Source organism: Lemur catta, chromosome 25 (genome assembly GCF_020740605.2).
Source record: "Lemur catta isolate mLemCat1 chromosome 25, mLemCat1.pri, whole genome shotgun sequence".
Lineage (NCBI taxonomy): Eukaryota > Metazoa > Chordata > Mammalia > Primates > Lemuridae > Lemur > Lemur catta.
This window is the reverse complement of record NC_059152.1, coordinates 7765321-7791406: the sequence shown is the minus strand read 5'-3', so window position 1 is coordinate 7791406 and position 26086 is coordinate 7765321. Positions and strand designations below refer to the sequence as shown.

Below are 26086 nucleotides of genomic sequence, written 5' to 3'. Positions count from 1 at the left end.
ATTTTGGGGGACAAGCTCTCCCCAGTATTGAACTCACTGTGTTTAAAGTCCTTTGCTTTGTAATACCAATACTGTATTGTAGTTCAATGTATATTAAGCGGTGTTCTAGTGCCACCTAGTGCTACAAATGAGGAAAGGCCACTCTGCTTTTTTTTTTTTTCTCTTCTTTCTTCTCTGCGTTCCTCCTCCCCCGTCCCCTCCTCCCCTTTCTCCTTCATCTTCTAATAACTGGTGTTTTCTACCTCAGATTTGACTATTTGGATTATAGTGTGTGCTTAAAAGAGCCAAAAGATGTTATTTATATGTTTACTCCTAGGTAGGTAGAGCTAAGCACATTTGGGAAAATATCAAATTATCTCGGAGAAATAGGTTAGTATTTTACATTTTAGGGGTTTCTCTTTAACACAGTCTGGTTATCTTTTCCATATTGCTCTATGCCTGTTGACTGAGGACTAGCCTACCTTTTCTCTGCTCCCTCCAAATTCTTCCTGCTGTGAGCTCCCCATATCACTGTAAATAATCTCTACATCACTTCCAACTCCCACACGATAGAGTGCTACCCCATGCCTCTCTCTACTCCTCTGTGCCATTCCCCATGTGTCCCCATGTACTGACATCATCCTGTCTACTGTATAAGTCTACCCCATTAGAAATACATCCCTTTATGTTTCTGACCCCTTTAAACAAGTTTTAAGGGTTAACGACTTTCAATCTGATATAAGGAAAATTGAATAATAAAAAGTAATCCATCCAAAAGAAGCCAAGAGAGAGCAAGGAGAAAGCATGGTAAGTTGAAAATCGTTTGTGAGATGATATGATTGAATCAAGAATTATGACAATAACTGCATTAAATGTAACAGACTAAATATTCTAATTAAAAGTCTAAGATTATCAGACTAAACAAAAGTCAAAACTCAACTATATGCTGCTTATGAGAAAAAAAAACTAGAACATCAGGATACAAAAAAGTTAGAAGTAAAATGATGCAAAAAATGTACCAAAGAAACACTAAATAAAAGAACCCTGGTGTGACCATATTAATATCAGACAGAATTGAATTTAAAAAAAGAAAATTATTAAAGAAACTCCACATGATTATAAAAGGTTCTTCAATTCTTCAAAAATAAATAAATGTTTAATTTGGATGCACTTAATATGATGTGTATATATAATGTATATATATTTATAGATATGATTTTATAATAATCCTTGATTTCTCATTTAATTATAGAGAAAACACTCTAAACTCTGAATGATTTTAATTATTTGAAATTAATTGAGGTTTGATTTATGTCAAAAAATATAGTACATTGTGTAAATACTTTGCAAAATTTGTATGTTTGTTTATTTGACAAAACTTAAAAAGACATAGATACACCTCTGTCATTAACTGATAGAAAGGCAGACAAAACATCAATAAGGATGAAGAATATTTGAATAAATGATTAACAGATTTAATCAATGGATGTTTATAGAATACTGCACCTTTGGAGTGCAGGCAAATCATTATTTTTAAGCACACACAAACATTTACACAATTGAACATATTCTTTGCCATAAATCAAATCTAACAATCATTCAGAGTACATTTTCTGGAATTAAATGAGGAATGATCGATTATTAGAAAATGCTCTTAAGTACCTACACATATGTGAAGACAGTATACTTCTAAATAACTCATGGGTCAAAGGAATCCCAATGGAAATTAGAAATTGAACTGGACAATAACAACATAGATCCAATTTGAAGAATGCAACTTATGTCATATGTAGAGGAAACTGTATAGGCTTAACTGTGTATATGTGATGGAGTGGAAAGCAGAAAATAAATATGAAACCTTCATCTCAATAAGTCAGAAAAAAAAGAACAAATTAATCTCAGACACATTAGAAGAGAGAAAAACATAAAGAACATAAATTAACAAAATAGAAAACAAACATTTGATAGAGATCAACAAAGCTGAAACTTTTTCTTTGAAAATACTAAAAATATTAATAAATCCCTGATGAGTGATCATGAAACAATGAGAAGGTACAAATTACCAATTTTAAGAATGAAAAGGCACACATCACTGCATATCTTACAGAGATTAAAAAAAAATTGCAAGAGCCTTCAGTGCCTGCCCATTGCCTAGGATTATGTCTGAAGAATTTTGTAGGGCTCAGAAAACTGACCTCTGCTTATCTCATTAAGTTTTTCTCCCTTCCAGTCCAATTTTCTAGGCACATTTTCCCCATATTGCCATGTTTCTCTTTCGACACATGTATCTGCCTATACATGTAGAAGCTACTCATATTTACGTGCCTGGAGAGCTAATATTTACCTTAAGTCCTAGTTCTTGGGGTTCATTCACACCACCCATCCTTCATAGACTTGCATGTGTCTCCCCTTCAGTGCCCCGACTCTTCCATACATCTGGATACATATGTCCATTCCTATTATAGCATGCAGCACTTTTAATGGCAAGACTATTGATTCTCCTGCCTCCTCTTGGGGCTTGTTGACTCCTTCATGGTGGAGACTATATTTTATTTATATTTGCTTTTTCAGTTTTCAACAAAATGCCTGACACACAGAAGATATTTGATGAATCAGGACAAATGATCAATAGTTATTTGATGAATCAGGATAAATGAACAAGGGCACAAACATCATTGCAGGAACAGACGTGTCACATGGCCTTTCCTCCTGTGTCCGTGCATATGAAGGTGACCCTTTAGTGCGAGAATCTGTAGGGTGGAGTTGATTGATTGATTCACTTATTAAACATTTGTAGGGTACTTGGTAGGTTTCAAGAATTGAGGAGACATACAGACTAACATCCACTGTGTCTTTGAGAAAATCACTCTTCCAGTACACAAAGCAGCCATATTGCATTTTGGTTAGTCATTCCTACTGATGAATGCAGAGTAAGTGGAATGAAGAGCAGTTAAGGCTAAAGGCACACACACCACAATGAGGCTTTTGCTGTAACCCAGTGGCCTTTCATGTCCTGACCCTCTCCTAAAAATGGCCCTCTCCTTATCTCCTTTCTGCATGGGAAGGCTGGCATGCTTTACTGGGCCTGACTGAGGAGGCCAAGAGCAAATTCTTCTGCAGACCAGAACATGGCCAGGGCATAGGCAGGTGCACATATCACAGAAGCACGATGTGTTTGCGACAGACCAGGGAAGCACAATGAAGGGAAGGCAGGTTTGTGGATCATGGAACCTTCTAATCTTTATTCTTCCCGAAGGTCCTAACTCACAGGGCTCCCTCTGCCTATCCCAGAGGAAGACAACTTCCCTTTTATCTCCTCCCTTCCCAAAACCTGGTCTCAAAAGAGAATCTTAAGTGTATCTACTGTAAATGATAAAATATAGAATAGATTAAAGATTATTAATGTCTTTTTCTAGTGGGTCTTCCTATCTAGACCGCACAGAAAGACTTGGACTAACATTCTAAACAGTTGATTAATGCCTGGGATTAAGTGCTAGGAAATGGATAAAAGGACAAGAAGCCTAACAGAGGCTCCTGAATTATACCAGGGAGGCAGTTATCTTCTTCATCCACCAAGTTGGACAACAGGAGGGTGAAGGAGAAAAAGTCAGGGAGGACAAAAGGTCGGTGCCAAAGGATTAGACAGAGCTCAGACTAACAGAACGTCTGGGGTCAGCCCTTAATTAAGGAGAATGAAGGTGTACGGGCAGTGCTCAGGAGAATAAATTACTTTGAACGCTGTGTGACAGGACCTTGAGTTTTGTAAATCTTTTGGTACAAAAAAGGCCAAGGCCAAGGCCAAGGCACATGTCCGGGTCAGTCCCTTCTGCAAGAGGACGCCCTTGATTTTTAAGCCTTTCACGCCCCTATTAGAAAGATCAGGGAGAAGGGGAAGGGGGAGAGGGCAGAGGCAAAAGAAGAGGTGCTGGAGAGACTCAAAACCATCCCTCTGGGCCCCCAGCGAGGCCGGGGGAGGGGCGCGGAGGGGGAGGGGCGCGGAGGGGGAGGCGGGGCCTCGAGAGCATCCTCCGAGCGGCCGCCGCGGAGCACACTGGGAAAATCCTTCCTCCCTCGGACATGGCGCCCACCTGCCCGGCGGCAGCAGCCGGCTCCGGCGCCGCGGTGCGCGGGTCCGGGCAGAGAAGCGGCTCCGGCTTCAGGCGCGGGGCGGAAGGCGGCGGCGGGGGCGGCGGCGGCGGCGGGGGCGGCGGGGGCGCCGCCGGGGGGCGCGGGTGCTAGAGCGGAGCGCGCCGGGGACCGGCCGGGGCGCGCGGGGATGGTGTCCCAGGTGCTGCAGCTGCTCCGGCAGGGCGTGTGGGCCGCGCTCACGGGCGGCTGGTACCACGACCCGGAGCACAGCAAGTTCACCAACAGCTGCCACCTCTACCTGTGGCTGTTCCTGCTGCTGCTGCCCCTGGCCCTGCACCTGGTGAGTGGGGACGAGGGTCAGGCCCCGGCAGCTGTGGGGCGGAGGGAAGGAGGAGAGAGGGACCCTGCAGACCCGAGGGCAGCCTCGGGCTGGGAAGGGCCGGGCATGATTCTTAAGGGGTGGGAGGGAGAAAGGCGTCAGGAATTTGGGACCGAGAACGTGCAGGGGAAGAGGGCACTGAGGATTCCCTGGAAAAGAAAGAAGTAGAAAGGACTTTGGGAGCGCTGGGACTCGTTAAGAATTGATGCCGGATGTTAGGATGAGTCAGACTCCGCTTGTCGCTGGGGGATGGTGCTTGAACCTATTTTGTAGGGGGACAACCCGAGGCCTTGGGGCTGGTTAGCTTGGGACAATGTTTGGTCTAAAATATTGCAGGTGATTAGCCAAAAGGCAAAGCGAACTGTAAAAAACAAACCTATTACAGGTGTTGATCTTTTTCCCTGTCTCCTCCCTTCCTGTTTTGCTTTGAGAGGGCAGGTTCATTTGTCAGTTACTGACCTTGCAATTTTCACACCACTGCGTATGGCAATCTGGAGGAAGACACAATAATGGATAAATCTAATGTACTTTATGCTAAACAAAATATTTCAGCATCTAGTTGGGGTGTGACATTTTATGTTGAGTGCTTGCTGAGTAACTATATATATGACCTTCTGAGGTAAATTATACCTGATTTAAACTTGTGGTTAACCTTATTTGAAAAGCTACACAGGTAAAGTGCTCCATGACTTGTTAAACTTTATGTGCCCAGAATCTAATTTTGATATGTCTGTTGGTGGACTTTATTCCTAAAACATTATTTGTGCTCCACAGCAAAACTCTTCAATGAGTTTGCATGGCTGATGGATTCTGAGTTTGACATTTGAAATTGTCCAGGATTTGGTGCTATTTGACTCTCTTTTTGGCAGTTTATCCAAAGGGTCATAAATCAGGCTGCCTGAGTTACATTTTGGGTCCACCCCTTACCAGTGCTGTGACCTTGGGGAAATCATATCTGATTTTTCATTTTCTTATCTGTAAAATGATAAAAATAATAGTACCAGATTTGCAAGATTGTTTTGGAGGTTAAATGAAGTAATACTTACAAAGCCATACGTCTAGCTTGACCTGGGATTGGACTCAGACCTGGCTTTACACTTCTGTTCTCCTTATTAGCCGTTTGGCTTGGCACCGGACTTTTCTAAACCTTAGCTTTCTTACTGTTAAAAATGGAGGTGATCAGAGTTGAGGTATTTGTATGCTATTTGCAAAGAAGTAGGTCATAATTTTTAAAAAGTATTTCACAAGAATGGTTGTAAACAAATCTACTTATCCAATTATACCTTTGAATAAAAAAAAAACCCTCCTTTTATTGTCTCTTTTTAAAAAAAAAAATGGAGGTGATAGAACATAGGCCTGGGTTCAAATTTTGCTGCTTCTTAGTGTGTGAGTTTGAGAAAGCTTCAGCTTCCTTGTTCGTAAAGCAGGGATAATTATAGTATCTCCCTTATAGGGTGAATAGGAGGACTGGATAAATTAATAGATTAAAGTACTTCTCGGTGCTTGGCACATAGAAAATGCTCAGTAAGAATTAGCCACCGCCCCCCGGCCCCAGCCTCATCTTCCCAAATCTCTCCATCCTTCAAAACCCAGTGGAATGGCCATCTCTGTCTAGGCTTCCCTGATTCCATTTAGCTAGAATTAATTTCTCTTCTCCCTTGCCCTTATACTATTCTGTATTTATTGTTAGTATTATGATACTCTGTAGTCAATATTATAGCACTTTTGATTTCTGCTTTGTACTTAGTTGTTGAAACATGCATTTTACTTCTTCCCCAAATCGTGAGCTTTTTGAGGACATGGATTTTTATTTTGTTTGTTCATCTTGGTTTTCCTTGTTGTACCTAGCAGAGTGCCTGGCATTTGGTTAACATTGATCTCATATGTAATAAACTAGGATGTCTCTTTCTGTTTCAACCAGCATCACATTATCTACCTTACTACACATTTTGAATGTTTTCTGGTAATGAAAACTAATATATATACCGCTTGTAATCCTACTCTTTAGCAGCAAGCACATTAACATTTAATATATGTTTCTACAGATATTTTTTCTATGCATATGGGCTCACTTTTACAAAACTCTGTGTAAGATTTGATGTGTGCATATGTTCAGAACTCTTAATTTCTACCTAATTATGTTTTATTGAGTAGCTTGATTTCTGTCTTATATTTGTAAATAGGAAATCATCCTTAGTTAACTTTCTTTTTAATGATGTTTAAACATAATTTTTGGCTAAATCTCAAGACTTTAGAAAGTGAAAAACTGATACCTTAAATAATTTTACTCTTATATTGGACTATTTTTTAAAAGTCAAAACAGATATACCAAAATTTTTATATCTCTATGCCAGTATGCCTTTAACTTTTGTAGAATAATTATATGTGTGTGCATTTATTGTTATGCTACTTTTCCATATATAGCCTGTCTTATTAAAAAAATGACAGGTTATTCTTTTCTTGCTCTGGTCTCTGAAAGTGCCCTTAGAAATAAAAGGCCTCCTCCCCCAACTGAGGCTTCTGTTCTCTAGGTCTTCATGCTTAAATATATTCCTCTGCACTTCAGTATTGTCTGTGATTATTAATATATTTTTCATTTTGTTTCACTAACAGGAACTCGGTCCAAAAAAGATACTTACTGCTCACTTATGGCAGGGGCTTATTCAACGTTCTGTTATTTAACATGTCCTGAGCTTTTCTGGATTCTGCACAATTTCAGTTTAAATATGTTTAATCAAGAAAGTTTCACTGTTGGAAGGATCCACTTTTTAATTTAACAGATACCTCAAATATTTAAATAAAAACTTTTATTATTAATTCTTGAGGCAAACTTATTTCTAAGCTGTAGAATTTACTTACATCTGGGCAACAATGTGAAAAGTAGTTATTTATTAGCATTTATAAGCTATATATTTATGAGAAATGTCAGAAATGTACAACTAAAAACTGTAAGCCAATTTGGATGATTTGGAATAAGTTTTACTTTAATTCCTTATTAACCTAATTTTCTTTTGGACACACCGAAAGATGATTTGTCTTGAGAGATATTTAAACTTTCATTTATTATACGTGTTTTGTCTTTGTTCTTTTGAGATGACAACTCATGGAAATTCAGGGTAGAGCTTTACAACAGGAGCACGTGAGCATGATTCTGGCCTCTTATAAGTTCTGAGAGCACTAGCCTCGTGTCAAAAGACATTATTCCTGTTTTTCCTCTTATCAGTTGTGTGGTCTTGTGCAAGTCACCTCACTTCTCCAGACCTTAGTTTTATCGTCTGTAAAATGGGGATAACCACTTTCATTTTGTCGGGTTAGCAATTGAGGTCCACAGAGAGTAGGCTACTTGCCCAAGTTCATCTAGACAGTAAATGATAACATTCAGAATTTCGGCAAGGTCCTGTCATACCCGAGTCTTTGGCCTTTCCGTGACACTGTGCTGCCTGACATGGCACACATAAGAGCAGTTAGAACTCTGTGACACAGTAGACCCACATAAAGTGCAATTATGCTTAAGCCCATGACATTATGGTCAGCTCCAGTAGAGAGGAAGAGGTGAGTCGTGAAAAGAATAGGGTGGAAACTTCACATCCTTCAAGACTCCATGCAGGGCAACATTATGTGTGATTTTTCAGGTCTGGAAAATACTGTTAGGATACCCAGCCCTTTCCTCACTTGCAGACAGAAAGCTTGCCTTTTGTTTTACGGCTGTAGCTTTATGTTTCCTTTCTTTTCCTTTCATTTTAGCCAGACATGCTCGGTTTCCACTTCTGCTTTGCAAAATTTAGCCTTAGAGACTTTCTTTGACAAGAACCATGTCTTTTCTAATTGCTGTAATTTTAATTAAACGGGATTATCTATCCAGCGCTGGCAGGGCACTAGGCAGATAGGAAGCAGTCAACGCATACTAGCTGCTATTATTATAGCCAGTTGGTGACTTTTCTGTTATAGTCTGTAGCCACTTCCTGTTTGGGTACATCATTATCTTTCCTTAGATCTTGCATTTCTTTTCTTTCTTTTTTTGAACAGTATTTTCCAAACATTTTATTACGAAAAATTTAAAACATTCTGAAATCATTTTACCATGTGCAGCCATATAACCACCATTTGGATTCTACCCCATTAACATTTTATTATGCTTGCTTATCACCTGTCTATCCATTTGTCCATCCTTCTATTGATCCCTCATCCCACTTTATTTTCTTGAGGCATATCAAAATAAACTGCACACATCAGTCCGTTTCTTCCTAAATACTTCACCTTGCATAATAAATGACATTTTGGCCGGGCACAGTGGCTCACGCCTATAATCCCAGTGCTTTGGGAGGGCCAAGGTGGGAGGATCACTTGAGGCCAGGAGTGTGAGATCAGCCTGAGCAAGAGTGAGACTCCATCTCTACAAAAAATAAGAAAAATTAGCCGAGTGTAGTGGCACGTGCCTGTAATTCCAGCTACTTGGGAGGCTGAGGGAGGAGGATCAGTTGAACTGCCCCCCCACCCCGGAGTTCTTTGCTGCAGTGGGCTATGATTGCACGACTGCACTCCAGTCTGGGCAACAGAGTGAAACCCTGTCTTTAAAATAAATAAATAGATAAATAAGTAAATGATATTTTGATAGAAATTTAAATACAATACATTTTAAAGAAAGTTGTCTTGGGAGCTCTGGTTGTGGCTGCACTCACTGGGTATCTTGGATCACACTCCCCTCTCCATCTCATCCCTAACCCAGGAAACTGGGTTTCCTGAGATCTAAGCAATGAAGGCGCAGTTGGATGTTGAGGTTTGAGACGAGGATCTTAAGGTCTTGCATTTCTTTGACCACCCCTTCCTTCTGCCCCCTGCCCCAGCTTCTAACATATAAGATGCCTTTGTGTAAATTACGGTAAGGTGGTCTGCCCGAAGAGGCACACTTCTTCCTGGTCATTTGACCCCGTCAGCTGGAGGTCAGCATCCTGCCCCACCTTACATAGCAGGCCTGGCCCATTCCACTTGATTGTTGTTACTTTGCTGGCCTGCTTGGCATGTTGCTGGTCCCAAAAGCTTGCCTCTCATCTTGGTCAGTCCTAGCATTCATATTCACTTTCTTTGTACGAAAGGCATTCTCTGATATTGAATCACATGGACTATGCTTTCCTTCTCTCCTTTGATGCCCAGAACCTCATTATCTGGTCTTTCCTCTTCTGGGAGCCTTATTTATTCTCTCATTGAGATGCCTGATCCTTTGTGCTTTCCCCATAATTCACTTGAACTTACGACTTCCTGCCTCCTGCCCTCACTTGCCTGAAGCAGAGTGGGGTTTGAGGTGAAGAGCCTGCAATGCTTAAAAAGCATCCCTGGGCCTCCAAAGGAAGTGCATACCCAACCCTTCTAGATTTGGGCTCAGTGCCATCCCATGCAGTTGTCCTTAAAATTTTCCTGCTCCAGATGGCTCTTTGGCCTAGGTGTGCAAAGGGCTTGACTTGGCTGAGGGCTCTGCTTTCCTGGTATAAGCACATTTGCTAGGAATAGTCCTCCACCGTTGCTAGGGCCGTCTTCAGTGGTTTCCAGTTGGTGCCTCCTTTGAGTGACAATTGCCACCTTTCTGCAAAATTCCTCCCATTTATCCTCCTCTTCTGCCATTAGACACGTGCACATCTGTGGGCAGGATCTGTGTTCCCAGGTTGTGTTTCTGTGTCTGTGACAAAAGAACCAGCACCTGCCTGTGCTGGGACATTGGCCTCTGAAGCACCTTCCAAAAATAGGGCTGTTTTTTCTTTCGGTTCACAATTTTGTGACAGATTTTCTGGTGGTTAAATTTATGTCTCCTGCCCCACTCCCACTTTTCTTAGGGCTTCTTGAGATTTCTCCCCCACAGAATAATCAAAGCTCACTCATTCAGCCACTTCCACAGGTGGGAAGGGGTATGAGGATGGCATGGTCTCTCTCTTGCTCTCCTCTTCCCTCACACCTTGGCTGGTGTTTCTGATGCCCTTGGCATTAGAGAGCAGGGATGCTCTTTGTTGACTGGCGCGGTGGTAAGCTGGCCTTGGGCTTCAGAGCGTGGCATGCATTCCTAGCTGACTCTGGCGAGCTGCCTTCACACACCCTCAGAGACCCCGTTCTTTCCAGCTCTGTCTCTCCAGCAGTTTCCTTAAGGAGGGCTGCTGCGTCTCTACCCTGCCTGGTGGCGTACTCCTTCCACCTCCAGCTTCCTTCTGCTCCACAGCCGTCTTCAGACAGTATCTAAAGCAAACCAGGGCAGATTCTCAAACGCATAGTCCATGCGAATGCTCACATATTCTTTGCCCCACTGCACTCTGGGTGGGCAGGCCAAGCTCCACGTAGCAGCTTCTCCTTCCTGCCTCCATCAGAGCCGCGAGCCAGCCAGTCTCTCCTCTTTTACCTCTTCTGTGAAGGGATCAGACAGTAGTCTACTGCACCCTCTACCCCCTGCCCAAAGGCCAGGGGGCTCATACCAAGTCTCTGAGTGGTTCCCAGAAGCGCTTCTCTCTTGACCAAGGAAAGGGATATGACAGCAGTCCTCTCCAACAATCCCATTCTAGACTCTATGACATCCTCATTTTGGGTGAGGGATTTATGGTCACATAACTGATTCTCATGGTCTATTTAGAAATTTCCATCTGTGGTTTGTCCCAGAAATTGCACTGGAATCTATTATCTATCCTACCTTGGTTCCTTGGTCAACACTTGCACTGAAAATTCTGTTATGCAAATATGCAGTCATCTATATGCACATAGCCTGGCTTTCCCTCTTGACAGAACATATTGGAGACCATGACACAAAGAACTACCTTATTATTTATGTCTACATACTATGTTCAGAAAGGGTAACTTATTTGACCAGTCCCCTATTGAGTGATATTTATGTTTTCAGATGATTTTTAATCTAATGCCAATATTAGGCTATGGGAATTAAGTTTCATTCATTAGTTGAACACATATGTTATCAGTTCAGATGTGCTAGTTGGTGCTGAAGTAACAACCAACCTCAAAATCTCTTCGGTTTGTTTCTTAATGTATATTGTACATCCAGTGTGGTCAGTGGGGGGATATTGTCAGCAGGGGGTCCTGCCCATCACAGGCATTTAGGGACACAGGCTGACTGAGCCTCCATTGTGGGTTAGCTCATCCTCACCCCCTGACCTTGGCTAATCATCGCCAGTCACCGTGGCGGAGGGAGAGAGAGTGGACGTCATGCACTGGCTCTTGAGGCTCCTGCCTGCAAATGGCAGATATCTTGTCCACCCAGACATCTTCGTCAGGGCAAGTTGAATGGTCTCCCCTAACTTTAAAGGAAGAGGAGAGTGCGTTCCTACTGTGCATCCAAGGGACAAAATGGGCATATTTGTTGGACAGCACTTATGTCTGTGACAACGCACTGAGTGGCAGATGTTCTGCTGGACATTAGGGAAACAACAGGAGAACAAGATAGGCTGATGTCTCTCCCTGTGAAGTCGGCAGATGAAGATAAACAGATCTGAATAACACAGGGATAATCGTCATGATAGGGCAAGTACAGGTGCTCTACAGTAGAGAATCCTGGCTTCCCAGAGGAGAAAATAACTTCTAATCTGAGACTTGGTGAGTGACTAGGGGTTAGCCAAACAAATGTGGGTGGGCGGGGGAATAGCATCTCAAGCAGGGGAAACAGAGTATACTAACACTCTCAGGTGTGAGAGGGAGAGTCTGGCCAGTTTGAGGCATTACAGCTTCAGTGTGGTTGGATCGGACAAAGTGAGGCGGCAGCAAGGGAAGAAAATGTAAAAGATTACAAATGGCCTTTCAGCCAACTTAACTTTGCTTATCCCGCGGACATGAGCAAATGCATGTCTTGAAAAATTTTTGGCTCCAGTTTGGAGACTAGATTGGAGAAGTAGTGCAAGAGGGATGTCGTTGGTTTGTACTCCAGTCTTAACCTGCATTAAAACACGTTTTCAGTATTTCAGCAGATTTTCAAAATTGGTGGCTGTCACACTGCCTGAGTTTAACATGTCCTGAAGTTCTGTGGCTTGTTGTTTATGACATGCCTCACATTAGAACCTATTTCTCTGGCCCCTGCTTCTCTCTGGAACTCTTTTCCAGATTAGTTTTGGCTTAGGTGAGGCTGGAGGGTGGCCGGTCTGGAAATGGGGTCCCAGGGAAGGGGTGAATGGGCAAGGCCTGGGCTAAACAGGTTGGGACAATTAATGTCAGTCTCCTTTTGAGTTACAGACAGGAAAGTCATTGTGTTCCAGAACAGTCCTCTGGTTTTCTCCCATGGAAGTTGTGACTAGACCAGTGCCCTTTTTCATCAAGCACATGGCACTTTGCTTCCACCTCCTTTAAAGAAGCGGGGTCATTCTGTGATTTTTATAACTTACTGTGCACCTGTCCTTTCGCTTATTCATCTTAGTGTGTGCCAGGCTGAGTTCATGGCAGTGCACGCCAGTCCTGCCCTCGTGGAGCTGTCGGTCTGGTGGCCAGTTACAAAGGAAACGGAAAAGGCTGACAAATTGTGATCAGTCCTCTACTAGAAATAAGAGAGGGGCTCTTTTAGACAGGGTGGTCAGGGCAGGTTTATCTGAGTGGGCAGCCATTTAGCTGAAATCTCAAAGATGAGAAGAGGCTGCTCAGGACATGAGCTTGGGGAAGAACCTTCCAGGCCCAAAGGAGGAGCTCAGAGATGCGGAGGCTTGGTGTGTTCTTAAGACTGTTGGCAGGCCAGGCAGGCGAGGGCGTAGAAGATTACATGGAGGGCAGGGGGCTAAGTTTGGAGAGGCTGGCGGGGCTGGGCCATATGGCCCTTGTAGGCCATGAGGAGTTGGGGTTTAATTCTCAGTACAGTGAAACAACACTAATGGTTTTTGTTTTGTTTTGTTTTTGTTTTTGTTTTTAGCAAGTTTGAAGTACAATAGGAATTACTTTTTTTAATCCCCTAGCTTTTATTTTGAAAAATTTTCTAACCTACAGAGCAGTTGCAAGATGAGCATAATGAATACAATGCCATATACCCTTGACTTAGAATGACCAATTCTTAGCATTGTTCAGCATTTGCTTCATCACTCTCTTTACATATTTATACAGTGTTTATTTTGCTGTGTCATTTCTGAATAAGTTGCAGTCATGAAGGCACTTTCCCCCTAAAACTTCAGCAGGCATCTCCCACATAATTATCACACTCAGAACAGTTATCTTTGATATAATGCTATTGTCTAATATATAGTTCCTATCCAAATTTGCCCAGTTATCCCAATAATGTCCTATATAGCCGGGGCTTTTTGTTTTGTTTTTCTACATCCAAGATTTAATCAAGGATCAAACATGGCTTTTAGTTGCCACATCTCTTGCTTATTATCCTTTATTCTAGAATGAGTTCTCTAAGCCCTTCTGTTTTCTTTCATGGCATTGAAAGTTGTTTTCAACAATGTTTCTTAATTTCAGTTTTTCTGTTTCCTTGAGATTAGGTGTGATTATGCACCTTTTGATGTGGCTGCTACCACATAAGTGTTGTGTCCTTGTCATGCATCACGTCAGGGGGAGGTGATGTCATTCTCCCACCCACCCTCTAACCCCCATTATTCGTGCTATTAAGTGTGGTCATTGGTTAAAGTGGTGTTGGCCAGATTTCTCTATTATAAAGGTAACTGTTTTCCCCTGTTTTGTATTTAGTAAGTAATCTGTGGAATGAAACCTGGAGACTATATATATTGTATTTCCACAAAATCTTTCATTCAGTAGTCATAGCATCAATTGATGTTTTTTGCCTAAAATAATTACACTGGTAGTTGCAAAATGATGCCTTTTTGTTTTTGTTTTTTTGAGACGAGGTCTTGCTATGTTGCCCACGCTGATCTTGAACTCCTGGGCTCAAGCAATCCTCAGATCTCAGCCTCCTGAGTAGCTGAGACTACAGGCATGTGCCACCATGCCCTGCTGCAAAAGGTGATTTTCTATTAATTTTATTTCTAGCTTTATTAATTGTTATTCTTCTATAAACAAGAGCTTTCCTTTTTCTCCTGTCCCTGTAGTTTTGTTGTGCTTGTTAGATGTGGTCTCATAGATTCGGTTTTTTTTTGTTTGTTTGTTTTATTCAATAGGTATAATCTGTTCCTATCATCACTCTTTTTGATGTTCAAATAATCCAAAATTTGGCAAGTGGGACCTTGTTCACTCAGGCCCTGAGTATTTTGGACATGTCCCCATCAGTTTATGTGCACTTTCTTGCTATCTGTCCCAACAAGGTATTCCAGGCTTAACTTGTGCTTTCCCTGCCCCAGCCCTGGAAGAATTAGTCATTTCTCCAAAGAACCCTGATTCTTTTGGTGGTGAATGTCATTTGGAATCCAAAATCTGAGCTGCGGCAGTCGTGTTTATTGCTACTGTGTTGTCTTTTTGCCTCTAGGCCCTTTCAGTAGACAGAGCTGGGAGACTGATTAATCTATCAATTGAATAATTGATTAATCGAGTGAGAGTTTATTCTGAGACCTTCCATCCAGTCCAAATCACAGGACTCTTCCTGTCCTTCACCCACTGCACAGTTGCGTCTCCCTTCTCCCACAGTGAGAACCCTGGTTCACAGCAGATCCTAAAATAAACACAGCAGTTACTACTCCCATGACACCACCATAGACAAATCTTTAAGTAAAGTTCAAGATTATCTAGAGGTTATTATTTTGTATTGAGAATACATCCTACCAGTAATGTACTGCCAGAGTATTGTGTTCTAAAGTTACTTGGATTAATTCTTTTCCTGTTATATTTTGATTCCTCTTCGTGTTTATGCTATCAATTTGATATATATAGTTAGGTTCACCTGTGCTTATATAGTTTTAGCTTTTTCCCTCATTATTGTCGACTTAATAATTGTTGGAAGAATACAGCATTAACATGGCTCCCCAAAACATATAAAAAGATACGCTGAATTACTTTATCCAAAGGTTTCTCTGACTGCGAGAGGAAAGTAGATCAGAGGAAGAGCAAAAATAGAAATGGGAGTTTCAGAGGCTATTTTAGTCATCCAGCCAAGAGGTGGTGGTGGCAGTGAAGATGGAGAAATGTGGATAGATTTGGAAAGGATTTAGTGATAAGTTCATTTTCACGGTGGAGGAGTGAGGATGAGGAGGAATCAAAGGTGATATCCGAATATCTGGTTTGAGGAAGGGGTGTATGGGGTGCCCCTGACTGAGGAGAAGAGAGGGCAGTTGGTAGGACGGATGGGAAACTAAACACCTAATTTTACACAGTATATACTAGTTTGGAGTTTCCTTTTAAATATCCAAGTGCAGGTGTGGAGTAGATAGTTGCATATAGGTGTGGGGAGCTTAAAGAAACAATCGAAGCTAGAGATATGAATTTGAAAATCGTCAGTACAGAGGTTATATTTACTGCCAATGGACTGAGTGAGATCTCTTAGGTAGAATGTGTAGACAGAGAAGAGAGCCAACAGTGAGGTCCCAGGAGCTCTGCAGACGAGGTGTCAGCGAGGCAGGGGAAGAGCCAGGGGAGCATGTGTCTTAGAAACAGGAGCGCATTTCAACCGTGAGCAACTGCGTTGCATGCTGCTGAGAAAAGAGGAAACTGTAGTCATTTTTTTTTTTGTCTTTAGAGACACCGACAAGAACACTGTCAGTGGAGTGTTGGGGAATAGAAGCCAGATTGCTGTGGGTTTAAAAGGCAATGGGAGGTGAAGAAATGAAGACAGTGGGTGAAGACAGTTCTTTCATGCAGGGAGCAGAAAAATGGCAAAATATCCGCAGAGAGGTTCAGAGTCAAGGAGGCTTCTGTCTCCCTCAAGGTTGGAGAATCTTTGCCTATGGGGCTATGGTTTGAATTCCTCCTGGGTGCCCGGTGTGGTGCTTCATACACAGTGGAAAATCAGATTGTTTTTCCATTAATGGAAACTACCTTGGTAAGGGAAGACACAGGTTTGGTAGTGCATAGAACAGACTGCGGTCAGGCCAGTTTCAGTAGACTCACCACGGTGTTGTGGCCAGAATCCAGATCTTCAAAAATGGAGCTAAAAAACAGAGACATTACTCCTTGTATTGGCTTGCCTTGAAGTTCCAGTTGCCTTTGCTCCCCAGCAATTATTTATGTAGCAATTATGTATTTCTTTATGGTACTTATATAATAATTATAAATGTTTTCCCTATCATAGGAAACTTGGACTTTAAAAAAACTTATAGACCATTGGATCAAACAAAAATGATTTTTTATCTCATTTATTGTTATTGATTGATCTTAAATGTAGAAAGGAAATATAGATGTTTTGGACTGTGAGGGACCTTAGGAATTTTCTAGTCTTATCTCTTATTCTCTGATATAAATATATATATTGGATTACGGGTATGCTTTAGTTCCTTCCCCCAAATCTTTACCATTGCAAACGAAAAGTCAGAGAATTGATACTTGTATCCCATTGGTCTTCCTTGTCTTTTGTTAACTTATTTCTGCTTTCAAGACTACAGCTAGATACTTAATAATCAGGGAAGAAGAAAAGTTCCTGAATATAAGAATATATATCCCTGAGCAATCCCTGAAACAAATATTTTACCCAGAAAACAGTTGTCTGGCTTGTTTCATAACTATTTTTTCGTATTACATATCAACACCCCTGACTGTCTAGGCAGGCAATAAAAGCTTTGCTCCATCTTAAAACGCCATAGGTGCATTGATTATCCCATGGTATTGGTGAATAATGAGTAGATCATAATGATGGTGATTATAGTGATGATAATGATGATAATGGCTTTAACATTTGAGTGCTTACGTACCAGAAAATGTATTATTTTATAGTTATTATGTTTAATCCTTATAAAAATCCTCTTAAGAACTATTAATCCCATTTCATAGAAGAAACAGATTTACAAAGGCTAAATAACTTCCAAAGTTTGCACAATTTGCCAAATTGTGAAAAGATATGTAACATGAAATTACTATCATAAATATTTATTCACCAATATTTTTGATGAACTGTTTGCTGGTTACCAAGCTAGGTGTTGAGAGTGCAGTGGAGAATAAGACAAACCTGGCTTCTGTCCTCATGGGACTTACCATCTTTACATGCCTCTTATGAATAAATTAGAATCAATATGGAGAATGTAACCACCTTAAAAGTGTCATAGACAATTGTCAAAGACATATGTATATATATAGCTAACAAATGTGTGAAAAATTATTTTACAAATCAAAGGAATATATATATTAAAAGAACATGATTTTGCGTGTCTGGATAGCAAAGATTTAAAAGGTAATACCTAATGAGGTTGAAATAAATAGTCATTCTCAAAAATTCAAAGGGAAGTATGTACAAGGTGAGTCACTGAAGCACTGTTTGTTATAGCAGAAGACCAAAAGCAGGTATCCATTGATAGGGAACTGGCTGAATGGATTATAGTACATTATGGTACTTTCTACAGTGGAGTACTATGCGGTTGTACAAAAGGAATGAAGAGACAGACTGCTATAGAAGGATCTCCAGGTAATACTGTTAAGTGGAAAAAAAAAAAAAGCAGAAGACAGTTTCAGACTAAAATGGGGGAGGGAAAGATGAAGCATGCATGCAATTGCTTATGTTTCAAAAGGACACAGGAAAAAGATAAATCAAAACACTAATAAAAATGTAGTTACCTGTAGAGGGAGGGGAAAGAACAGGAGGAGGCAGCAGGGCTAGAAATGAGTAATGACCCTCGTTCAGTAGTTTGGTTGCATACTCAAACAAAATCTATTTCAAATATCTTTAACAACAGAGTTTCTAGGCCTACTAATATAACCTAAACACAAAAGAACCATGACATCTTAAATTGCATTCAGCAATCTTATTGTTATTAATAATATTTTATACATATTTTGAAATTATTATTAATATATATGTATTTAAGGGTAAAGAAAGTAAGAAATCATGTTAGTATCTTTAGGAATCAGGATTTCACAATAGAAGAAAACAGATACAAATATAAAATCAAAGGACTTGCATAGAACCTTGTAATCTTTAAAATCAGAAATATTCTGAAATTATGATTTATTTTTCTAAAAAATACATACTCTTTAGCTCTGTCTATTGAAAAACTTAGAAGCTATGATAACCCAATGAGAATGGATGGATCTAGAACTCAGATTATGGCCTCTAAATGCTATTTTCTTTTAAAAGGAACTAGAGCTCTTTGGAAAAATGAGCCCATTCCAGGTCTGGGCCAGAAAATGTGCAAGAGGAGTCTATAAGTCAATAGTTATTGAAGAATACTAGGGTCATGTTAAAAATATGTGGGGGCAAACTTGTCCATGCTGGCCAGATACGGTTCAATCTGAGCCGTCATAAGGGCATGATATAATGGTGTGCATTTGAGAGTGGGGTGCGTCCTGTGGGAGGGGGAGAAATCAGTGCTGTAAAATAGAAGCTCCCCATCCCCTCCTCCCCCCTCCCATCTGCCCGACACCCGATGAATGTTATTACTATATGTGCACTTAAGTGTTGATCAATTAATACCAATTTGATGGTGAGTACATGTGGTGCTTTTTTTCCCATTCTTGTGATACTTCACCTAGTAGAATGGGTTCCAGCTCTATCCAGGATAATACAAGAGGTACTAGATCACCACTGTTTCTTGTGGCTGAGTAGTACTCCATGGTATACATATACCACATTTTATTAATCCACTCACGGATTGCTGGGCACTTGGGTTGTTTCCACATCTTTGCAATTGTGAATTGTGCTGCTATAAACATTCAAGTGCAGATGTCTTTTTTATAGAATGTCTTTTGTTCCTTTGGGTAGATGCCCAGTGATGGGATCGCTGGATCAAATGGTAGTTCTACTTGTAGCTCTTTGAGGTATCTCCATATTGCTTTCCACAGAGGTTGCAACTAGTTTGCAGTCCCACCAGCAGTGTAGGAGTGTTCCTATCTCTCTGCATCCATGCCAACATTTATTGTTTTGGGACTTTTTGATAAAGGCCATTCTCACTGGAGATAAGTGATATCTCATTGTGGTTTTGATTTGCATTTCCCTGATAATTAGAGATGTTGAGCATTTTTTCATATTTGTTGGCCATTGGTCAGAACTGAGAACCTTTGCTTCCTAAAAATCTCCACCCCCATGCAGAAGCGCCTCCCCCCATTCCCAACACCAGGCACAATTCCCAAGACCTTTCCTCACTCTGACCCATGAGATTAGGACCTGTGACCCCCCCCCTTGCCACCAACTGCCTCTGTGGTGCTGGTCCCATTGCCATGATGTTGCTGCTGTGCGATCCTCTCTCTCTTCTACTTTGTCATCCCAGGAAGCCCTGAACAGTCCTGGCAGGCAGCCCCGGCTGGGAGCCCTGACACCTTGCCATGAGTCAGCAGCTCTCCCCAGACTTACCCTCCTTTTTGCTTTGTCAGCTCCTGAGGAAAGCACAGTTTGCCTTCGCCACTGTTTGTGGAACTCCGACATGGGTGTGCAGATCAGGGACCTGCAAGCTTGCTTAGGCTAAGAAAGGGCTCAGCGCTGAGTGCATGTTAGGCACTGTGGGCACACAAAGAGTAGACTCAGCCCTTGCACTCATGGAGCTTATGATTACTTGAAATAGAATCTGTAAAAGTGTAGTAACTGTCTGTGAGTGGTGCAGATGAGAGCTGATTTGGAATCAGTGCTTAACACATAGTACATACTAGACCCTTACTAGTTAACTGATCAACGAAGAATGATAAACATAACCCTTGATGTTGAAAAGAAAGGTGCGTCCTGGCTTTCCTCATCCTCACTTGTCTTTCATTGCTTCTTAGTGTTCTTTGCTTGGCTCCATGCTCTCTTTTTCCTTAAATGTGGGTCTTCTCTTGGAGTGTGTCGGTGCATTTCATGATCTCCTGTCTCCCTCGAGGAGTCAATCGCTGTGTTGGCTTCACCTGTTGCATCTGTGCTAATGGTAGGTGCCCTCCGCTGGAGCCCTGTTTCATGTCTTGAGTTATCTAATTTCTGCATCTTGTCGAATCCAAGGACCTACAGAGCCCTCAACAGCTCCCATTCCCTGTGGTTTTCTCCACCTGCTCTAACTGGACTGCCTTGATGCCCAGGGAGGACAGTCCACCTGAGTGAGCCCTTCACTTGTGGCCCCTGTGTATTGCATGCACACTACTTTATGCACATCGATCTGATCTTCCCATCAAGGTAGGAATTGCTGTTGGCGCGTAGTATATAGAGACCAGAGATGCTACTGAGCATCCTATAGTGCGTAGGGTAGCCCTCCACAACAAAGAACTATCCAGCCAAGATATCAATAGTGCCACGACTGAGAAGCCCTGGGCTACAGGAAGGTGACCATTATATAATATTAATGGGTGAGGTCCATGATTTTAGTGAACTTTGCTGCAGTGTGATATTATCTACTTGTGGATATTCTGTTGAAGTAGGCACACTAGTTCTAAACTGGGAGCAGTAAATGCCCCCAAGGGTAATGGACAAGTTTTGTTAGGAGCATTTTTGGGTTTATCTTAATGACTTTATTACAATGGCTTTTAAGTGAAATTTCACAATAGCATTAAAACAGTGGGGACCCAAGATGTTAAACATCTTACACAATGAGAAATTGTTAGGCCCAAAATGCCAGTAGATCTTTTGTTCTGTTGAAAAGCACTGAATGGGATGGAGCAGAAACTCACCGCACAATCCTTGGTAGGTGTGGCCTATGGAAGAGGTAAACTGAAGACACTTGCAGTTGGGTAAAAAGAAAGGATTCTGAGAAATACACCAACATCCAACTTCTTACTGGGATGCTAACATGCAGACTGGGCAAGAGAAGGAATGCAAAATCTGCAGGTGAACATGGAGCTCATGCAGGGCTCCCTCTGGCCTAGCCTCCCAAGGACCCTCTCACTTTGAGCCATGAGTACCACTCCTTGCATGACTCACGTAGCATTGTAGCTTGCGCTTGTTTGTTAAGCAGGATGTGTAAAGAGAAAGTTATTGATGCAACTCATTTTTGTCTCATTGTTCCTTAAAAAGGATTATTACTGATTTTAATCTTTTAATATAATTGAATTTGAAGACTGTTGCTTTAAATTTTAGAAATGTTATGTTTTACTGCATTTTGGGGGGCGGGCAGGGATGGGGTTTCACTCTGTCACCTGGGCTAGAGTGCTGTGGCTTGCTCCTAACTTACTGCAACCTCAAACTCCTGGGTTCAAGCAATCCTCCTGGGCTCAGCCTCCTGAGTAGCTGGGTCTACAGGCACATGCCACCATGCCCAGCTAAATTTTTCTTTATTTTTTTAGAGATGGGTTCTTGCTATGTTGCCCAGGCTGGTCTCAAATTCCTGGCCTCAAGAAATCCCCCTGCCTTAGCCTCCCAAAGTGTTGGGATTACAAATGTGAACCACCATACCCAGCTATACTTCATTTTATTAATTGATACAGGTTTGAAACAGCATGACACTACATGTTTTCTATATCATTTGGATTTTGAGGGCATTTAAAAACACAGAGTCCAGGAACTTGATGGTAATGAACTCAGTCAGATGTTCTAATAGTAAGTTAGTAGCTTTGTCAACTCAACTATTTCTAAAATTCCTTGTGAAAAATGAATATACAAGGTCTGATTTATATTAGATATAAAATACAGTATTGATCAGGTTTAGTTTATATTTTATAAACATTCCTATTATTGAATTCTCATTTTTAATTTTAAATACACATTTCTTCCTATTAGGAGACACATGACATGGATTTCCAATCTCAACATCAGTACAGATTTGTGGTTGAGCTTGTCCTTGCATCAAGTTTGACATAACTTTGTCTTAAGTAAACTTACTGATTCATTCTATTTATCCCACTATACATAAAAATGTCAATAAAATGTTAACTCATAACATTGGCCATTTAAAATAGGAAACACAACATGAATCCAAATTTCTTGACTGTGCTAACCATTCATATACTAAGTTATCCATTCAATATTCTTTAGGAAAAGAGAGGATTGCATAATTACAGGTGCTAGCTTTTAAACTAATTTTCAAAACAAGTGAGCCTGCCAAGATTCTTGTTTTAATGACCTTGCTGGTACAGTCATATTTAACTCTCCAACTTTTGTCTATATTTTCATCTCACAGCATGTCCTGTGGCACTATCCGGGTGGCCCAAACATGACCTACCACCTCTCTGTCCAGAATTTCCCGTATCAAAGCTGCACACCGAGAAAGAGGTCCAGGAGCTCAAAGAAATCAGAGCAGGTTTAACTGTTTTTCTAGTCGAGTAGCATGCTGTCACAGCAGATTTCGTATAAATAAACAGCAGAGCCAAAGAAAGTAGCAGGACTAAGAAAAAGTGTTATTCTACTTTTTTGTTCATCTTACTTTGCAAGATAGAAGGGCAAATAGGGCTAAATCTTGAGAATAAGCCAGATTTCTTGATTCCGTCCACCTCGTCATTTTTAAATGAGTGTTTGCAAAGGTGGTCTGCTTTAAGGGGTGCTGTATTAAGACCTCCCTGTGGGGCAAGTTCATAGGTGTCAGGATGCACTCTTACATGTCTGTCTCTGGGGGTTCTGGGTCTGTATTCCTGGGGTCCAAACTTCTGCTGGGCTCATGCCAGTTCTCAGCATGTAACCACAAGTCCTAGGTATTATGAAAAAATACTAAATTTGTTTAATTTATTTGTTCATAAAGGAAATTCACTAAATATGGAATGAACTATTATTTTGGATCTGAAAAGTTACAAATTTTTTCACATACATAAATGCAGAGAAATGATAGCACCTCTCTGTCACGTGGCCTGATTTTTTGGTATGCACACCTATTCCCAACCCCCCAGGAATTACAGTTTACTTACATAGGACCCAGAGTCCTACTTGAATGGCACAGACGAGATACTCAACACTTGTCTGTTGAATGAATGAATGAATGGGAAATGGGTGACCAGATAGACAAAAGCTGCTCTCTTAATTTGACAAAATGAATGAACAAAATAGGATCATCTTATCTTTGAAGCAGAAAAGACGACTCAAATGGCTCAGTCTGAATCTCACCTTTTTTGGAATAACCTATGGTTTTCTAAAAAGTCATCGAAGTTGTCAGGCTTCCAGAAACTTGAGGTAGGAGGTTGCAAAGCCCACATCTGCCCCCGGATAGCATGAATACCCAGGCTGAGAGCAGTAACTCCCGCACACGGCAGCATAACTCAGCACTCTTCGATGAGCACACAAATGTCAGGAATGAGTGCGTTATGTTTGGCAGATTAATGCCTTATTTATTAGGCCACATGCTCTGAGCAAAAATATTTTCCAAATAACTTGAAGCTTAACCTTTAAGCAGGAAAACTAAGTTTATTTTAACCGTATTGATAGAATAGTTTTAAATTTCCCTGCCTTCCTTAACAGTGTCTTGAATATCATAGACCATTTTCTTTGTAATTCTAGATACCTTATTTTGCTTTTGTAGCGATAGCTTCAGACATAACTGAGGTACGTTTGTGTCTCAGAAAATTATCATAGAAGTGCCTTTGCTTTTTTATGGGGCCTGTGTAAATGTGAAACTTACCTGCTGCCAGGTGGGGACCTGACTTTATTATCTCTCTATCTAATGTTATCTTGTTTAACCATTCTTTCATTCACTTATTTATTACTTTACATTTATTTTTGGACTTTGCCCCCCATGCAGTGAAAGCCGGTTAGTGATGGTGAAAATCCCTCACTTCATCTTTTACTTGTCGGTGATCATGTTCGTCTCTCTCTGTTGTGCTTTTTCTTTGGCTAGTCTGTTTTAGGGACCGTCTTCCCCAGATGACATACACTGGCAATGGGTGATGGCAAGTTGTGGGAGAGCTGCTTAGGAGCAGATGGGGGCTGGGCCCTGCTGTCTGCAGGCCTCACTGGGGTTCCAGGCTGCAGCCAGGGGTGGGGAACCTGCGGCCTTGGGGCCACACGTGGCCTTCTGGATCCTTGAGTGTGGCCTTTGGACTGCACTCCATCCCAGAGGGTAAGAATTTAGTTTAGGAAGCACCAGAGAACCTGTGATGGTCCACGGTCCTGGGAGAGAATTAGGAAGGTGTGTGGAGATGCTACAGAGTGGGATACCTATATGGGTCCCGGTGATTCCTTTGGTTGCTTGAGGGGATTGGACAGAATTGAGCTGAACTGCACTGTCATCTGCATCTAAGGTGGTTTGTCACTGCTGGAGATGTCCCTCTTCCTTTTGGAAGCAGTATGTTTTTGTGGCCCTCGTGTGGGTCACAACCCTAGGGAAACCCATGGCCTGCTGATGTTGTCTCAGCAGGAGGTCAGGGAGGGGTGGAGGGAGAGGTTACCCTAACCTTCCTTCTTTCTTTTTCCTTCTGTTGTCCCAAGGCCTTTTGTGTTTTGTTGGCAGAAACAACATCTTAAAGGCCTTTCCCTGCCCTGTAAGGCCAGATACCAGGAAGATGCATTGGATTAGGTCATAGGAAAGAGCCGGTAGAAGATGGGAGGTTCCCTCTCATACATCCTTCATTCTGAGGGCTCCTGTCTGCAAATCACACGTTGGTCATCAGTGCACCTACTGCAGAACCTGAGCAACAAGAAAGACTTAGAAAATACACAATCAAAAGATAAGCAGCTCTTTCTCCTCAAGCATTGTAACCAGGACAATTTACAAAACTAATAAAATTTGAAATCTTGCCCAATTTATGCTCAATACGTAGTCCAAAAATGCTTCCAGGTTTAAAACAAGAAGAAAATCTTAAAATCAAATGATTTTTTTTCTTTCTCTTCTCTTTTTCAGGCTCTTCCTCCAAATGCCATCACTGTATTTTTTTACTGCAGTGCAGTGACTATATTCTTCACAGTCATCAAATTGGTCAGTTATCGCCTGCACCTAATGTTTGATAAAGGAGAAGCAATCCAGCGGAAGCCCTCCAGAAAGAAAGAAAAGCCAAGTAAAGGCAAAGAAGCTAACAGTGAACACATAACTATTCACAAAATCCCAAGGTAACATTTCCAATGAATGTGTCAGTTCATAATTTAAATGTTTTAATTTTGATTAAAATAACTTTTCTCATTTATTAGTTTATGAAAACACCAGTATAGACAGACACAAATATGTACACTTTTCTTATAGTTAAGCATATATCCTTACATTTAAAATGGATATTGGTAATCAAGATGGTTTGACTGGCTATCAATACGACCTTATACCATGATCTAAAATTCATTTGTCTTAGGCTTAGTGCTGCGAAAAATTTTGCTTCAGTATTTCTAAAGATTTAAATGCTTAGAGCATGACAGGGTATTTTAAACTCAAATATCATTTGTGTTTATTGACATAAAAGTCATACATTGCATAGAACTGAAATATTAAGAGTAATTACTGACATGGTGGCTCACTGAGGTGGGAGGATCGCTTGAGTCCAGGAGTTTGAGCCCAGCTTCAGTAACATAACAAGACCCCGTCTTTATAAAAAATAGAAAGATTAGCTGGGCATGGTGGCTTGTGCCTATAGTCCCAGCTACTTGGGAGGCTGAGGCAGGAGGATTGCTTGAGCCCAGGAGTTGGAGGTTGCAGTGAGCTATGATGATGGCACTCCACTCTAGCCTGGTCAACACAGCAAGACCCTGTCTCCCCCCCGCCCCCCCCCCAAGAAAAAGTAATTATTGAGTAAGCATCCTTGTCTTGTTATCCTTCTTGCCTTATTTCTTATAGGCCCTTCAAAAAGTATGTC

At 41.3% G+C, this 26086-nt stretch overlaps 1 protein-coding gene across 1 annotated transcript in view; it reads left to right on the top strand.

Moving 5' to 3' along the window:
* The first annotated feature begins 4255 nt into the window (after positions 1–4255).
* PCNX2 (pecanex 2) overlaps positions 4256–26086 on the top strand; it is a 213885-nt gene continuing 192054 nt past the window's right edge. Inside the window, exons 1-2 of the mRNA XM_045537011.1 lie at positions 4256–4408; positions 25150–25355. Of these exons, the coding sequence (XP_045392967.1) occupies positions 4256–4408; positions 25150–25355 (359 nt within the window). The remainder of the gene's footprint in view (positions 4409–25149; positions 25356–26086) is intronic.